This window comes from Microcaecilia unicolor, chromosome 1, assembly GCF_901765095.1.
Source record: "Microcaecilia unicolor chromosome 1, aMicUni1.1, whole genome shotgun sequence".
In the NCBI taxonomy this organism is placed as follows: Eukaryota; Metazoa; Chordata; class Amphibia; order Gymnophiona; family Siphonopidae; genus Microcaecilia; species Microcaecilia unicolor.
In genome coordinates, this window is record NC_044031.1 from 332,537,603 (window position 1) to 332,557,105 (window position 19,503).

At 39.4% G+C, this 19,503-nt stretch overlaps 1 protein-coding gene across 1 annotated transcript in view; it reads right to left on the minus strand.

The window, feature by feature from the left end:
- LOC115460245 (cadherin-9-like) overlaps positions 1-12,628 on the minus strand; it is a 253,498-nt gene extending 240,870 nt beyond the window's left edge. Inside the window, exon 1 of the mRNA XM_030190055.1 lies at positions 12,362-12,628. Within this exon, the coding sequence (XP_030045915.1) occupies positions 12,362-12,589 (228 nt within the window). The 5' untranslated portion in view covers positions 12,590-12,628. The remainder of the gene's footprint in view (positions 1-12,361) is intronic.
- Positions 12,629-19,503: the final 6,875 nt, after the last annotated feature.

A 19,503-nucleotide genomic window follows, 5' to 3' on the forward strand; every position in this document is an offset into this window, starting at 1 on the left:
GGCATGGACGGCCAAATCTTGATTTTGTAAAGTCAAGATATGGATGTTTAAGACTACTATATGTCCATATGGCAAGGGGGCATGGTTTAATTTCATTTGATTTAGGTGTTAAAGAGGAAGACAATAAAATATATCAAAACATATCAGCATACTTATACATAAAGGGCCAAATTCTATATATTGCGACTGAAACATTGGCAGCAATTAAAGACATGCTCAGTGTGATTCTATAAAGAATATGTACAACTTAATTGAACAAGCTAATCAGCACTGATAATTTAGAAATAATCAATTGATAATAAGTAGGATTTAGGTGCATATCCGATTCTATAACGGATTGTGCCTAAATCTTATCGCGTAAAACAATTTGGAGGTGTGGTTAGAGGTGTTCCTGGGGGCTTTCCTGGATTTTATGTGCAATGATACAGAATTATGCCTAAGTGTACCTAACTTATGCACCAGTATTTAGGTCTGCTTATAGTAGGCCTAACTGCAGCCACCAACAGTTTCTATAAAGGAAGCATACTCATTACAGAAACATGCTAAGTGCATCATATTATCGGCACCAGTGCTACTTATAGAATTTACCCCTAAGCATATAAACAATAAAAAGAATATGATTCTTAATACATCAATCAACAAATTTAAAACAGGAAAAAAAAAACATATTCTAAGATCCAAAATTTTTGTTTTTTTTTTACCTTTACAAAAACCAGAGTACCTAATAATACAACAAATATAGGCAAGAGTTCCACAAGGATAGTTTGATATAGCAAAAGTAACATTTTTTCTATGAAGAAGAACCAAAAGTGTTTTTAAAACTTTACCATTGCCAGTATAACTGGTGATACTACTAACATAACATTGACATTCACATACATACCAGTCAGCCAACCATACTTTCAACTTTAACAGTCTATGAAGAAGACCTCATCACTCTTCTCAAATTGGAATTAAATTTGGCCGCAGCTTTATTGAACACTTAACTCATTTACATTATTAAAATCATTAAACCGATACAATTTAATCTTACAGTATGATACTAGAATCCAGAGCAGCTTACAACAATTTGAAACCATTCAATAGTGAAACTATCTCCCTTCATTTGCCAACCCACCCTTTTCTGTCCATGTGACTTACAGTACCGTTATGTTCCTCTTCACTCATGGCGGTGCCACCTATGAGTTACCCTTATCCATGAAACCTATTCCCCACAAAACTTTATATGAGTCACAACTGGTGCCTCCTTTATCCTCATATACTGGGCCATAAGTGGTGAGAGATGACATCTTGTCACCGCTCCCCCATAGTTACTGCTGCAGCCAAACAAACCTCTAACAAATCCTGTACGATACTTATAAAGATATCGAGATCAATATCCAAAAGGTGAACTCCATCAGAATGATAAAGTCCTGCACAATCAACAGTAAGAAGTTCATAAACTAAAACCCCTAAATGACTAATATATTCTGAGACTTCTGCATTCACTCTATGGCACTATCATTCAATAGTTTCAGGTTTTCTAGCCCCCTTCCAAACTCTGGGAAGGATATGAGAGTAGCCCAAATGGGCCTTAGGGAAGAAACACATAACAGATAACAAATCTTGTTTCTATCCACCCCTTTAACCATAAGTCATTGCCCTGTAAATGAATATAAATAAAAAAAAAAAACAGGTGAAGAAAATCTGTTAGCTTGAAATAATGTGGACAATAGCTGGTCCCAAACACATTCCTTGGATAGCCAACAAATAAATTCATATACCATGCTTGACAAGACCCAAGTTCGGTCCCAACCGAGACTTTTAAGCATGCTTGTGGGCCCAAAAAACATGTGAATGTCCACACATCCACTCATATATCTGTGGCAGTAACAAATCTGGAACAGAAACTAGCAGAAAAAGAACACCTTAAAAACTAATCGGCATTTCAGTTGATTTCCCTATCCTAGCCCTTACAACTATTAAAGCACCATCTACCCAACCGCTGAACTAGGGCAGGCGAACTGTCTTTTCTATCTGCATAAGTCACAGCACAGATCCTATAAGAACGGATTCCATATTGACCCAGATTATAATCCAAAGAAACTAAGAGGCCCTTTTACTAGGGCATGTAGGTGATCACACACATCCAATGAGCATCAAGTTAGAACTACCGCCTGGCTACCGCGAGCCCCAGGCATTAATTCCATTTTTTACCTGTGTCTGTGTAGACATGCTGATGATTACCGCCCGTTTAACGCATGAGACCTTACTGTAAAGTCAATGGATGACGGTAAGGTCTCAGGCCCAAAATAGACATGCACCAATTTTTATTTTGCCGCACGTCCATTTTCAGCCAAAAAAAAATGCCTTTTTTGCAGGTGCGTTGAAAATTGGACCTGCATGCATCCAATACATGTGCCTACAACAGAGCAGGCCATTTTTAAGTGCACCCTAGCAAAAGGACCCCTAAACCTTGCTTCAGAATCACTGTAAATTGATAGCATGTCTAAGGACTCCCATCCATATGCACCAGCCACACATTGCCACTCATTGGGTTCAGGGCAGCGTACTGCACAGCACATTGCATCGGACACACCTCTAAACACAACCTCTCAAAAGAATCTCAAATAATATATCAGTGACCTGCAGTCCCGTCAACTCTACTGAATATTGAGAAGGTGCTACTAATTCCGCAATTTTACAGACTGCAAAAAAGGCCATAGCGAAGGCCAGTTGAAATAAAGCAACCTCATACGTAGAGGAACAAATGTTGGATAATACACCACAAAGTCACATCAAGTGGTCATAAGATAAAGGAAGGCACACTAATCATAGATGAAAATTTAAACCACAGTGTGAGAAGCCACAAAAAGCTACCACACAAAATAAGTGCTCGTAGGATCAGACACACCTAACATCTTTGATACAAAGGCTGTAGAGGCTAAACACTGTAACATCATACCATAAGACAACTGCCGAGCAGCTCCAAAATTTAAAAATCCCACAACCGTCGTACCCAAAATACGCAAGAAATCACTAAAATACTTACAGGAAGGTGGGTCCCTCCAAAGGATCTGAAGACACCAGGTCACCACTTGCTGCACTAAAAGTCTGCGTAGTCAAAGACATGAGAGCTGACGGCCCAGCTACTGGAGCTCCATCCTTGGTGGGCCCTTCTTCAGTAGTGTAGCTTGAGGAGACACAGCCCCCACAATACAGCCCACAGCCTGTGCACCTGCACAAGCCTGTCCCCCACCCGTGTGGGCTACCAGCTCTTTTCCACATCCCTTACCATTGCCTATGGTAGGCATACACCAATTCCCCAATTTCTAATGAGCCATATCACCTCCATAAGCACTGTAAATACAGCTCACACAAGCACCTAGCCAAAATAAAACCCAAAACCAAGCCCTGGCACCCACTTGGAAGCCCCCCATAGCAACTAAAGAACTGGCATGACACAGGTTGCTTTTATTTATACAGGTCCCAAATACCCCCCCCCCCCCCCCCACCACCACCCACCCACACACACACACACACACACACACACACACTAAAGAAACACACTGAACACACAGAAATGAAGAAACAAGGCTTACAACATCGTCGCCAAACACCCTCGGAAGTCCAGGCCAAAAGAATCACCAAACCCACACACACACACACTCCCAGCGCACCACAAAATTGCCATCCAGAAACCCGGCAGTGAAACCTGACACCGAATCTATGATTCATTAGTATATTTAAAAAGCACACTGCACTTTTACCTGCTCTTTAATGATTTGAGAGTATAACTCCCAACAGCTAGTCAAGAAATGTATTGTTTGTCCAATAAAAAGGTAACTTGTTTATTGACCTTGATTTTCACCCATGCCTTCTTCAGTTTAATCCCTTGCATGAGAGGCTTGGCCATGCATGCCCTTCTTCTTTTGTGGCATAATCTGTTTATATTATGTAAGGGGTTATAGCAAATGGATGTACAGAAACCAGTTAGACTCATAAGGAAATTAGAAACATCTTTAAATACATTCATAGCTGTTAGTGATATTCATTTCCTTCAACAAACTCAAGTAAACCTGATTAAAGAAAATATGAAGTTGCAATATAAGATTGAAAATTTAGAAAACCAACAGAGGTCTAAAACATTGTGTTTGATAAATTTTCCTAAAATGCCTTTTATTGCCACTCTTATAACTTTTAAAAAATACCTATTGGAAATAGTGAAGATTCCCGAGCAAGCCTATCCCCCGGTCTCTAAAATATACTATTACCCTATAATAAGAAGAATACTGATCAAACTATCGCTGAAGGAGCTGGTGCTTCTTTTGACATATTAAATCCCACACAAATGCTTGAAGATAATACTTTCGGTTTTAAACCTGCAACTTTGATTGTGACTTTTGTATTACAACCTGATAGAGACTGGATACTGAAACAATGTTTTCATCATAGAGAGAAACTCTTTATGAATTGCAAGATTAGAGTATTTCCTGATGTATCCAGTATAACCCAAAAGAGGTGCCAACTTTTCCTTAAACTCCGCCCATGGGTTTTACAATTGGGCGGATTATTTTGGTTGAATTTTCTTTGCAAGTGTGTATTGAAATTGAATTCAGTGAAATATGTTTTTCATGACCCTATGCATTTAACTTCATTTTTTGATTTGAAGACTGCTGTAACTCCAATTTTGCAGCCAATAGCAGTACTCCATAATTTAATTTAACTTTAAATCCGAGCTGCTCTCTTCCTATGTTAAACTTTAAGTAGTGATATACATTTTTCTTGGAATTCTGCCTTGTTCTCTCCCCCCTTAATTGTGGACTAGAGACTGGATAAGATAACATATTGCTTATTTTACTTTTATGTAATATGAAGTTTCAATATTACCTATCTTTTCTGTATAAAGAATATTCTTGAAATTAACTTGTAAATTGTTAAAAATAAAATAAAAAAATACATTCAGAGTTAGACACTATAAAAGGTTTCATTTAAAGTGGATATAAATCAATATCATAGATAGTTTTCAATGCAGTACAATAATCCCAGTCTTAACATCTTTAGATTTATACCTGGCATTATACTTAGGAGTCTAATATTTTGAAACTTTCATCTATGCATTTAAAATGAAACAATTTTGTAATGTACTGACTGATCTATGAGTCTAAATTAGGTATGCATGAAACTTATGGATACAATAGCATGATGTTCATTATTGCACATATAAAAGCTGTATATCATTTAAACCCATGAGAGATGAAGGGAAACTCAGAGAATACTGATTTTTTTTTGTCTACCTAAGTTGGCACTAGTCTGAGAAGACTAAAAGCTATATTATTTCACTGACATTTGAAGATAATCTACATAAGGAGTGCTTTAGGATGGTGTATATTTTAAAACTGATGAATGCTGACATATCATTTTACAATAGCCACAAAAAAAATTATATAGAAAGAAAAGTTGTATTATGGTAAACCTGCTTATTTTCGAAGGAGAAGGGTGCCCTTCTCTCAGGTGCAGCCAAATCGGCATAATCAAAAGCCGATTTTGGTCGCCCTCAACTGCAGTCCGTCGCAGGAGTGATCAAAGTTTAAGAGGGCGTGTTGGAAGCGTAGCAAAGGCGGGACGGGAGCGTGGTTAAGAGATGGCCACCCTCAGCCGATAATGCAAAAAAGAAGGGCGGCCCTGACGAGCATTTGGCCAACTTTACTTGGTCCATTTATTTTCAGGACCAAGCTTCAAAAATGTGTCCAAACTGACCAGATGACCACCGGAGAGAATCGGGGATAACCTCCCAGTACTCCCCCAGTGGTCACCAACCCCCTCCCACCCTAAAAACAAAAAAAATGAAAAACATTTTTTGCCAGCCTCTATGCCAGCCTCAAATGTCATATCCAGCTCCATGACAGCAGTATGCAGGTCCCTGGAGCAGTTTTAGTGGGTGCAGTGCAGTTCAGGTAGGCGGACCCAGGCCCATCCCCCCTACCTGTTACACTTGTGGTAGTAAATGTGAGCCCTGAAAAACCCACTTTACCCACATGTAGGTGCCCCCCTTCACCCATAAGGGCTATGGTAGTGCTGTACAGTTGTGGGGAGTGGGTTTGGGGGGGATTTGGGGGGCTCAGCACCCAAGGGAAGGGAGCTATGTACCTGGGAGCAATTAATGAAGTCTACTGCAGTGCCCCCTAGGGTGCCCGGTTGATGTCCTGGCATGTGAGGGGGACCAGTGCACTACAAATGCTGGCTCCTCCCACAACCAAATGGCTTGGATTTGATCGGTTTTGAGATGGCTGGCCTCGGTTTCCATTATCGGCGAAAACCAAGGCCAGCCATCTCTAAGTCCGGTGATCTCAACGTTTAGGTCGACCATCCCTAAGGTTGACCTAAATGTTGAGATTTGGCTGGCCCCGACCGTATTATCGAAATGAAAGATGGCTGCCCATCTTGTTCGATCATATGGTTGGCTCCGCCCCTTCCCAGGGCCATCCCCGGAGATGGGTGCCCTTAGAGATGGGTGCCCCCATTCGATTATGTCCCTCAAAGTTGTCTAATACTTTCTAAAAGAATTGGTTACTTGGAGAGTAGAACCATAAGAAGTTTTTTATGCCTTTAAAAATGACAATGCTACCAATTTTACTTTAGTACTGCATGGTGTTTCACGTGGTTGTTCAAATGGGTGCTATCCTGGGGGGGGGGGGGGGGTTCCAATCTTCAACATACCTCCATTTTATGAAAACACTAAGGGGGTCTTTTACTAAAGTTTGTTTTTGAACTTAGGGGTCCTTTTACCTAGCTGCAGTAAAAAGAGCCCTGGTCTAGCAGCGGGAGCCATTTTTGCCACACGCTGCAACCCTTTTTACCATTGTGGGTAAAAAGGCTGAAAATAGACATGACTACAGTGGGGGAAATAAGTATTTGATCCCTTGCTGATTTTGTAAGTTTGCCCACTGACAAAGACATGAACAGCCCATATTTGAAGGGTAGGTTATTGGTAACAGTGAGAGATAGCACATCACAAATTAAATCCGGAAAATCACATTGTGGAAAGTATATGAATTTATTTGCATTCTGCAGAGGGAAATAAGTATTTGATCCCCCACCAACCAGTAAGAGATCTGGCCCCTACAGACCAGGTAGATGCTCCAAATCAACTCGTTACCTGCATGACAGACAGCTGTCGGCAATGGTCACCTGTATGAAAGACACCTGTCCACAGACTCAGTGAATCAGTCAGACTCTAACCTCTACAAAATGGCCAAGAGCAAGGAGCTGTCTAAGGATGTCAGGGACAAGATCATACACCTGCACAAGGCTGGAATGGGCTACAAAACCATCAGTAAGACGCTGGGCGAGAAGGAGACAACTGTTGGTGCCATAGTAAGAAAATGGAAGAAGTACAAAATGACTGTCAATCGACAAAGATCTGGGGCTCCACGCAAAATCTCACCTCGTGGGGTATCCTTGATCATGAGGAAGGTTAGAAATCAGCCTACAACTACAAGGGGGGAACTTGTCAATGATCTCAAGGCAGCTGGGACCACTGTCACCACGAAAACCATTGGTAACACATTACGACATAACGGATTGCAATCCTGCAGTGCCCGCAAGGTCCCCCTGCTCCGGAAGGCACATGTGACGGCCCGTCTGAAGTTTGCCAGTGAACACCTGGATGATGCCGAGAGTGATTGGGAGAAGGTGCTGTGGTCAGATGAGACAAAAATTGAGCTCTTTGGCATGAACTCAACTCGCCGTGTTTGGAGGAAGAGAAATGCTGCCTATGACCCAAAGAACACCGTCCCCACTGTCAAGCATGGAGGTGGAAATGTTATGTTTTGGGGGTGTTTCTCTGCTAAGGGCACAGGACTACTTCACCGCATCAATGGGAGAATGGATGGGGCCATGTACCGTACAATTCTGAGTGACAACCTCCTTCCCTCCGCCAGGGCCTTAAAAATGGGTCGTGGCTGGGTCTTCCAGCACGACAATGACCCAAAACATACAGCCAAGGCAACAAAGGAGTGGCTCAGGAAGAAGCACATTAGGGTCATGGAGTGGCCTAGCCAGTCACCAGACCTTAATCCCATTGAAAACTTATGGAGGGAGCTGAAGCTGCGAGTTGCCAAGCGACAGCCCAGAACTCTTACTGATTTAGAGATGATCTGCAAAGAGGAGTGGACCAAAATTCCTCCTGACATGTGTGCAAACCTCATCATCAACTACAGAAGACGTCTGACCGCTGTGCTTGCCAACAAGGGTTTTGCCACCAAGTATTAGGTCTTGTTTGCCAGAGGGATTAAATACTTATTTCCCTCTGCAGAATGCAAATAAATTCATATACTTTCCACAATGTGATTTTCCGGATTTAATTTGTGATGTGCTATCTCTCACTGTTACCAATAACCTACCCTTCAATTATGGGCTGCTCATGTCTTTGTCAGTGGGCAAACTTACAAAATCAGCAAGGGATCAAATACTTATTTCCCCCACTGTATGTGGTAAGATTGCTCCTACCATATGGCCATGCGGGGGACAGCACTTATCGCTACACATTGAGGTGGAGGTAAGGGCTCCCCAACTAACCTGGTGGTAACCGGGTAGCATGCAGTGCTGCCCGATTACCACCGAGTTAGTGTTGGGCTGGCAATAGCTCCAGATTAGCATGTGGTTAGCCCACATTGGGCTTACCTCCACTTTCTAAAAGGGACCCTTAATGTACCCTAACAGCAGAAATCAGTGTGTATTAACCCCTAGATTCTCTATATGGCAACTAAATTTGCATGTGCAAGCCAATCGGTGCTGATAAATGGTCAATAATGAGCAATTGTTGACACTAATTAGAATTTACATGTGCAACTTTCTAAGCATATTCTGTAAAATGGTGTGCCTAAATTCTAATGCACTGATTTTAAAAGGGGTGTGGCCATGTTAGAGGCTTGGGTGGGTTGTGGGCATTCCTAGAAACTACATGTACTGCTATAGAATATGCCCAATGCACGCCTAAGCTAGGCATGGAAATTTACACCAGGTTTTAGTTTGTGTAAATAGTCATGTCTAAGTTTAGTCACGGGTCTGGGTGCTATATGTATTCTATAAACAATGCCTAACTGATTTTTCGGCATCATATATAGAAATTAGTCCTAATTGCAAAGGCTCCATGTTAATTGTTGGGGGCATGCCCAATGTGTCCTCTGGAATTAATGCATGAACATATACATTAGTGCACCCAGAACCTGGTTGCAATTAATGCAGCTGCATTTAGTACCTCCTATTGAGGTGGCAATAAGTGAAACCACATTAAGGGGTTCTTTTACAAAGTCGTAGGAGGGCTAATGCACGGGTAGAATGCGCCATATTAGCAGTACCACTGGGTAATTCTGATTTTGGCGCTTGCAGAAAAGATGCAGTAGAAAAGCTTTTCTATTTTCTACCACATGGCGCTTACCCGGCAGTCGATGGCAGTATGTGCACACTACATGCCTATCGCCCGGGTAGCGCATGAGACCTTACCACTGTCAATGGGTGGCAGTAAGATCTCAGCTGAAAATGGATACACGCTGGTTTTTATTTTGCCGCACGTCCATTTTGTGGCCCGTTAAAAAAGGCCCTTTTATAGGATGCCCTTACACGCCTTTGTAAAAGGGCCCCTTCGTAACTGTGCCCATGCTGTACTCATGATCTGCCTAATTCCTGCCCCTTTACACAATATGAAGTTAACATGCAAATTACCACACACAAACTGTCATACTACTGTTGTAGTAGTTAATGTACATCTATGGTTAATGCATTCTAAATTGCACATTCACAGCTTAACATACTTTAGAAAAGAGCCCCTACATGTTTACAATTTTGAACAGCTTCTCCAGCATGATAACTCACATCATTATCGAAGCAAAATGGAGACACTGCTATGTAAATTTTCAGAACATTTGACATCATATTAATTCATGCATTAACAAATAAAAAAAACTTTCAATAAAAGAAGCGTAACAAATCTATGCTATAACCTTAATTTGTATCCCTAGCAAGTCTCTTAACCTTCCATTGCCCCAGGTACAAAACTTAGGTTGTGAACCCACTAGGAACAGAGAAAATACCTGCATATAATACAGTATATGTAAACCACTTTGGTTGTACAATAGAAAGGCAGTATATCAAATCCATGACACTTTACCCTTTAACTTTAGAGAAGGACCAAGCAATGAATTGAAGACAAATAAGATATACTAAAACAAAATGAAGGAAAACAGATGCAAGAAACAAAGCACAACATATTAAGTAGGAAAATAAATGTCCATTTGTGCAGATTAACAGGACAGTTTTCAAATTTTCCAAATTGGGAAAATTCCATACATAATTCTGGGTTTGTAGCAATTCTCAAAGCAAAAATACTTACTGATACAAAGGATACACCAAGGATGTATTTTCTGTGGGTAGATTATTGGCAGAAACTTGTGTGCCATGATTTGAAAATGCCATTTAAATGCACACTTGTCCTACCCTGATCTAATAATGACCCTGGGAATATCTCCTCTCAATGAGGATAAAAGTTTAAAGATTGTGGAATAACACAAGGATTTTTAACCCCATTGCAGGTCTGCAGTTTTCAGACCTGTGGTTAAAGCATGCTATTTTTCCTTCATAAGCAAATTTGAAAATTGTTCTCTATATAATATAGTACTCTGAAAACTATCTGGAATTATTCTGTTATGGTCTCTTTTATTAAGTCACACTAGTAGCTCTCAGTGTAGTAATGCTGATAACGCACATTCACTTTGATTGGGCTCCGTCAGCATTGCTGCACGGTGAACCACTAGTGTGGCTTGATAAAAGAGAACCTTACAGGCTTATTTTCGAAAGAGAAGGACATCCATCTTTCGACACAAATCACTATATGTGTGACCTTCTCACAGGGTCGCCCAAATCGGTATAATGGAAAGCCAATTTTGGGCATCCCCAACTGCTTTCCATCGCGGGGACGACCAAAGTTCCCGGGGGCGTGTCGGAGGCATAGCAAAGGCGGGACATGAACGTGCCTAACACATGGGCATCCTCGACCCATAATTGGAAAAAAGGGTGTCCCTGACAAGCACTTGGACGACTTTACCTGGTCCTTTTTTCTTACGACCAAGCCACAAAAAGGGGCCTGAACTGACCAGATGACCACCAGAGGGAATCGGGGATGACCTCCCCTTACTCTCCCAGTGGTCACTAACTCCCTCCCACCCTAAAAAATTTTTTTTTATATTTTTTGCCAGCCTCAAATGTCATACCCAGCTCCATGACAGCAGTATGCAGGTCCCTGGAGCAGTTTTAGTGGGTGCAGTGCACTTCAGGCAGGCGGACCCAGGCCCATCCCCCCCTACCTGTTACACTTGTGGTGGTAAATGTGAGCCCTTCAAAACCCACCAGAAACCCACTATACCCACATCTAGGTGCCCCCTTTCACCCATAAGGGCTATGGTAATGGTATACAGTTGTGGGTAGTAGGTTTTGGGGGGCTCAGCACACAAGGTAAGGGAGCTATGTACCTGGAAGCGATTTATGAATCCACTACAGTGCCCCCTAGGGTGCCCGGTTGGTGTTCCGGCATATCAGGGGGACCAGTGCACTATGAATGCTGGCTCCTCCCACGACCAAAGGGCTTGCATTTGGTCATTTCTGAGATGGGAGTCCTTAGTTTCCATTATCGCCGAAAATCAGACATGACCAAGTCTAAGGACGACCATCTCTAGGGATGACCTAAATGTCAAGATTTGGGCATCCTCGACCGTATTATTGAAATGAAAGATGGACACCCATCTTGTTTCGATAATATGGGTTTCCCTGCCCCTTCGCTGGGACGTCCTACGAGGAAGTCCTCAGGAAAATTTTCAATTATGCCCCTCATAGTGTATTAGTGATCTGTGAAGCATTTAGAATCTTTGTAGACTTCTTCAAATATATTTGAAAGTGCTTTTTTAAAAAAATGCTATCAGATATAAAATTATTCTGCTGTGCTAGCCAGTGCATATTTTATTTTGGAATTTATATTATATTTTATTTAAAGCATTCAGAAAGCAAAGCATGCAATTTTTTTTAATGATTATTTTGATATATTAGCTTTAGGGCACTGTAGGTTAATTTTCTAATTGTTTTTGCAGCACTAGTTCTGAAATCCAGCCCTGAAAACCCTCCAACAGTTTTGATTTTCAGAGTAAGTCAAGCAGATAAATTAAAGAACAGCAAATGCATGCTCACATTTATTTCTGTTTTACATATTTACTTGAAGACCAGATTTCAGTTAAGTGGGTATACAATCTCTCTCACCAGTTAGGAGACCATTAAACAATAGTGAGGAGAAATGATCAAATAGATTAGTATTTTTTTAAGCTATGCATCTTACCTTTCCCACATACTGAGTATCTGAACCTAAGTACTCCTCCAGAAGAAAAAATTGGTTCCACATCCAGCCACGCTTACTGCGTTGTAGCACCTTTCCCTTTTCTTCTGAATGGGCCTTTATATTTTCCATGTGTAGGTATTTGCTATTCCTTTTCTGGAACAATGTTGCATAATCCAAATGGATCATACAGGTGCAGATAATGAATGCCAAACAGCGACAAGTCCTCATTATTTAAAAATCACAATAAAGAGTAAAAGCTTCCTTCTGTTTCACAGTCAATATTTTTCAACTTGTACTCCACTTTCAACTGACCTGCAAAATAACAGAAACAATGGAAAGTTAGTGTTATTTTTTTCTTTATGACATGTGGAGGGGCATTTTTGATTCGGCGTCTAAATCTGATTTTGAACATTTTGCTGAAAACTCCAGTAACAAACATGGCCATTTTCAAACAAGAAAAACGTCCAACTTTTTGTTTTGAAAATGACCACTTGCTAGATGTTTTTGTGCTCAGTGCATCTAGCTTTTTGGACCATTAAAAAAAAAAAAACCCAAATGAAAAAACACACAAAAACAAGCCATTAGGATGTATGGGGAGCCAGCATTCTTAGTAGACTGGCCTCACACACTTCCCAGCAGAGCAGTGGGGCACCGATGCTACCGCAGGGACCCTTTTACTGCAGCTTGGTAAAAGGACCCCTAAATTTGATAGGAAATGCAATGTTAAATAATTAAATATAATTGATCGGCATAGCATTAAAAAAAATTGATGTTAATTAATTTTGAATGTAAGAACCATGAAGGGATATATTTGATGAAAAGGGGTTGGGAATAATAGGGTGGAATACAGCTGGAATGGTCACAAGCCTTGAAACTGATTGGACGAGTCAGGTTGGGAAGGGGTATCAAGAGAGAGGGAGTCATCAAGTGAGTTGGCTGGCTTTTGTGAGGAGAATCTGGTGGGAAGGGTGGTAGTTGGGTTTAAGAAGAGAAACGTTTACATCGGGAGCCCTTACCGCCAACTCAGTGAATGGCAGTAAGTTCTCCCTACCACATGGTCACACAGTAAGGGTTATCTTACCGTGTGGCCATTTTTTGGGAAGTATTTTACCCGCTGTGGTAAAAAGGGCTCTGGCATGCAGGAAAAATGGCCCCTGCCACTACTGAAGTGCCCTTTTCCCCACAGCTTAGTAAAAGGACCCCTAAGGGATTTAACTTATTCCCATCCATTCCTTCCCTAAATGTGAAGTGTAGTTCTGGGTGAGAGGGTATTGAGATCAGGTACTGGTGGTTCTTATGGAGGTTTATATTAGGTTTAGGAAGTCGCAACTGTCAGAAATTAAAAGAAAATACAGGCGACCTTCAATTAATGTGAAAAGATGACCTAAAATGTTGTTTATTAGTGGTTAATGTGCATGTGTGTGAAACCGCCATAAGCAGAGGTGAGGCCTTGATGACACTGCAGATCTCACTTTACAAGGAACTGGTGTTGAGTAGTCATGTATTTTATGGATTAAACATAGGCGACTAGGTCAGTACCGACTAACTGTGAAAAGGGATATGAAAGAATTGATGACTATATTAAATTAAATTTGTAATTGAAGTTAAATTCTGTTATATATAGCTCTGAATAGTATTTAATAAAGCTGTGGCCAAGAAAACGTCCACTTAATTGAATTGTCAGACGTTTATGCATGTTATGTGTGAGTAAGTATGAATACTATGCAAGTGCCAACATAATGCATAGTAACTTTTATGTACTTTTCCTCAATCTTTATTTTTATTGAACAAAAGTACAGAGACAAATATTTACAATTCACAAAACAAAGTAATCAAATGAAAACAAGATGTCAACAGCTTGAAGGAGGTTTGAAAGACACGTGCCATACTCATTATACAGGGTGCATCCTGCCCCCCAGGAAGAATGAATTTTAAATTGTCTTACTGCTATTTTTAATGCTGGCAATTTTGGTTACCTGTTTGGATGTTTTTGTTATTTAGGGGTGAAAAAACACAAATATGGGAACTGAGATACCTATTTACTGCATAGTTGACATATATTCATTACCTCCTTCTGAATAAGAAATGACCAGGTGGGAGCAGACTTTTCTGTTAACCTGTACCTAAGTGTTATGTCAACTAGTTTAGCTAAAATTTTGTTTTGTTTCCTTCATCACTCTTGCTACATAGATTTGGTTCAGTGTAGCTCGAATACTGCAGATTTTCATCATCGTGTTTTTGTTGTGATCACTTTCTATCTATTAAGTGTTAACACACAACAGAGAACATTTAACATCAACTCAATAGGTACATCCATCAAAAATGTATTATATTTGTGTTATCTATATGGGATAATGTTGGGCATCTTCCCCAGCAGTTAGTACAAAGGCTTTGCAGTTACTTACGGATTCTATATATCACGCCTAGCATTCCGTGCCTAAATCTAAGCATATTCCATAACAATGTGTATAATTTAATTGACTTAACAAGCCAATCAGCATTGTTAACAGCACTTATCTAGCAATAATGAGCACTAATTGGCAATTAAAATTTACACGCATATCTCAATCTGACTTGTCTAGTGTTTTTGACCTGGTAGGTTATGCCATTTTGTTGTCTCTCTTAGAGTTGTTGGGGATTCAGGGCTTTGTGTTGTCTTGGGTTCAAGGCTTTCTATCCAGATCATATAAAGATGCAAGGTGAATTTTCTGACCCTTGGGATGCGATATGTGGAGTGCCTCAGGGATCTCCCCTTTCACCTTCATTGTTTAATGTTTTAATGAAACCATTAGCAATTTAGATCTACTTCAGTTGCAATTTTATATATGCAGATGACATCACAGTATTAATATATTTTACATCAGGAAATTCTTCTCACAAGTCAATTATGTTGCACTGTTTACAGGCAGTTGCTAATTGGGTACAATCATTTAGGTTGAAACTACACAAAAGACTAAATATCTTTGGATTGGTTCTTTAACCTTTTTGAAAGACAATCCTACTATCAGACTTGGCAATTCTGACCTAGCTCTTGATTCAATTTCAAGAGTTTTAGGTGTGGAACTGGACAGCCAACTTTCTTTTACCTCTCAGGTCAATAAGGTGGTTAGTAAAGCCTTTTTTACTTAAAAGGCTTTGGGTTATTCATAAAAATTTTGAACCCACAATTTTTCATTTAGTAGTGCAATTATTAATATTGCCATTATCGGACTACTGTAACTCCATCTATATTGGTTGCAGAAAAACTTTAATACTGAAGTTACAGAGAGTACAGAATGCTACAATTAGGTTAATTTTTTCATCAGGGAAATATGACTATTTCTTTCTTTATGTCGCAGTTACATTAGTTGCTGGTTGAGGCTAGACTGCAATTTAAAGTATTGGTCTTGACTTTCAAGGTTTTTCATTATCTGATTGATCTTTTTGTCTTCTTTAACAGGAACTATGGGGAGCTACCAGAAATCTTTTTTGCTAGATTTTCCCATGACTTGTAATGTAAAGGCTTGGAGATATTTAAAATCTTCTCTAACTTACCAATCGACTTCTAGCTGGAATTGTCTCCATCTTTTTTAAGACATAAGGAACATTATTCTGAGTTTCGAAAATTACTAAAGACTTTTCTTTTCAGAAAATATATTCCATAATTTATAAATGTAGTATCTTGGCTCTTAAATTTTCTACTTTGTATAATTATCTGAAGTATGCTCCTTTTCTTGATGTTATCTGCTTAGAAATTCTTGGTTGTAATAGTCTGTCAGATCTTAACATAATGTAATGAACTGTGCCTAAATTCTAAAACACACAGTTTAAAGGGGGCATGACTATTGGCAGGGAAATGGGCATTTCATGAGCATTCCCACATTTAAGCAACATTGTTATAGAATATGGCCCAGTCTGCATAAATCTAACTGTAGGGATTTATGCTACATTTTCATTAGTGGAAGTGGAAGTGTGTAGCTTTAGGCACTGGGCTATCAACTAAGCATATTCTATATGCTACATGTAAATATTATAAAATATGCTTAGGCAAAAATGATTTCCACGTAGAATTTTCAGTTGCCATATACAGAATCTCCCTTTTAATGTACATTAATGTTTTGCAACTAACATGTAGCCTCTGCAAAATTTTCTTACATTTTAGTAAAATGCCTTATAACCTTTTGTGAACTGTGCTTTCATTTGATGATGACATTGTATATTTGTGCTAAGAAATGATGTGCACCAGCACTTGCAATACTTCCCTATCTCTTTTTGCATTTTCCACCTGTGAAATCAAAGTAGAAAGAAATAGATTTTTAAAAGGATTGATCTAGAGGAAATCTGAAAATAAAAGAAAACTGAAAAAAAATAATGTGGGCAATAAGAGGTTATACACAAAAACATAAGCATATACTATGTTCAAAATATTATCTTAAAGTCTCTGTGCTTAATCAATACATAGTTATTTTCCCCCATCAGCAAGAGAATGTGTGTGTGGGGGTGGGGGTAGGGTTACCATATGGCTCCAGAAAAAGGAGGACGGATTGAGGCAGCCGGGTTTTACTTCCATTGATGGAAGTAAAACCCGGCTGGCTCAATTACTTCCATTGAAAGCAATGGAAGTAAAACCCGGCTGGCTCAATCCGTCCTCCTTTTTCTGGAGCCATATGGTAACCGTAGGTTGTGGGGGGGTGGGGGGGAGTATTCATTACTTGAGTAAGTGTCTCCGTTTTTAATCTAATGAGAGAAATTATTCACTTTCTAACTGCAGTATTTTAGGACATATGCATTTATTTATTTTGTAGCAGGAGACACCATTATTGATTCATTGTACTTTTCTGAGAGAAATGTAATGGGCTAGCACTAACAGAAAAGTTCCTTCCTTTTATTTATTAGCTAAATGTATACAGAAACAGTTGGAGATTAATCTGTGTCTATCATCCCCAGTGCAATAGGGCAGAGAAACTCTGCTGGGTAAAAATACCAAGCTGTGAGGTACATTCAGAATTCAATAGTTTTATATTTTTATGAAGAATTTTCCATAGTATAAAAAAACTAAGAAGTTGATTTTGTCATCTGGTATGCCAACAAAATTGATTTTTGCTTTGTTGGATTGTGTGCTCAGAGCCACCCAAGCTTCAAACAGAATTTCTCGCTGTAGATGTCTAATCAGAGTACATTTTTAAGGTAATAAACATTCTTATAATGTTTGCTCTTAAATCAACCAATTCAATAAAACCCTAATTACAAGAAGACAGTGAGTATCAATGCAGTGAATAAATAGTAAAAGCCTGAACCTAGACAATCAAGGAATAATAATCATTGTTATTTTTAAAAATACATTTTAACAATGAAATGTGATGCAAATCAGATTAATCTTAATTTGGGTCACACCTTTCAATCGGTAAAACCATGCTCAGCATATGTTATGAAATCAAATGGAATAATATATGATAAAATATAACAAATAAATATATCATAGCAATTAATACTATCAAGAATATATAACAATATGTAACAGAGTATAAAAATGCAATAATAATTAAAATATCATAAGAAATAAAAATATAAATAATTATATTAAGGGGATAATCACTAATATGCATTAAATGAATATTGCATGATTTTTTACCCTTAATCCCCAAGATTCTATATAGCGCGCCTAGCATTCCGTGCTGAAATCCAAGCATATTCTATGACAACGTGTGTAACTTAATTGGCTTAACAAGCCAATCAGCATTGTTAACAGCACTTAGTAAGCAACAATGAGCACTAATTGGCAATAATTAGATTTTACATGCACAACTCCCTAAGTGTATTCTGTAATGCACTGCACCTAAATTTTAATGCACACAGGCAAAAAGGGGCAGGATTATAAGTGGGGAAATGAATGTTTCATGGATGTTTTACAAAATTTATGTGTATTATTATAGAATATGGCTCTCTGCACCTAAATCTACATGCCGGGATTTACACCGTTTTCCTTGGTGTAAATGAATGCATGTAATTTTAGGTGCTAGGATATTGACTAAGCATATTCTATATACCGCACATAAATCTAGGCACCGCTTATAGAATAGGTTTAAGAGGACATGTTTTCTGTGTGGATGTTTTAAGCTGCATATATAGAATTTGGCCCAATGTGCATTAAAAGGCAAAGGTGTACAATATTTTATTGTAAGACACATTGTAGGTGGCATAATAATGAGATGCAAAGTATGCAAATGCACACCAAGCAATTCACTACTATGCAAATTGAATAACAGCTTCTATTGAACTCTGCAGGTTTTCTGTAGAAAAATAACACCAGATCAAAACTGGCTCTGAGCACCAACTTTAAAGGGGCCGCAGCTATATAAAGTATGTCCCTTCCTATCTTATCCTCCTTCTCTCCGCCCTATCAAAGCCTTCCCCCACCATTCAAATGCTAGAATGTCAATCAAGCTGCCATATATGGGCAAGAAAATTGCTAGGGGTCATGGGAGCTATTTTGAACCCACAGCAAGAAGGTGTATGAGTGACTGGGGATCACTCCTACTACATTGCACTGGACCATCAGGGATTGTTTCATGTAGGCTCGGGGGGGGGGGGCTTATGGGGGGATTGATTCAGAGGAGTGGTGAATCTTGGACTAGGATTTACAAAGGTGCTTACAAGGAGTAGCGGTCAGTTCAAAGGAAAAACTTTGCATGGGGAGGGAGGGATGAGGAGGGGGAAGAGAAAGGAGATATTGCCATCACCTTTTCTACTTGTTTGACCAACTTAAGATCATCTATTCATCACACCCAAGTCATGCTCCTCTTTCATGCACAAAAATATTTCACCTATAAATCTATTCTCTTGAATGTATTGGTTATTGCTTAATTAAGTTGTCCTGTGAATCTGTATTGTGGTGCATTTTTCTGTCTCCTAACCCTGCCCCCCCCCCCCAAAAAAAGAGACAAAAATAACAACAAGAAAAACAACAAATCTTTCCCTTCTTGCCTAGCTATGATAGTAGAGAGGATAGGGTTTTTTCTAACTGCTTCTTGTCCTACACCCTGCTAACTCTTGCTGTAGCATTCTAACTTTGTGGACAAGTTTCTGCCAATCCTAGGCAAATGAAAAGCAGCCTTAGTCTCCCAACTGGTTATAAATTTGCATTTTGCATTGATGAAACTGCT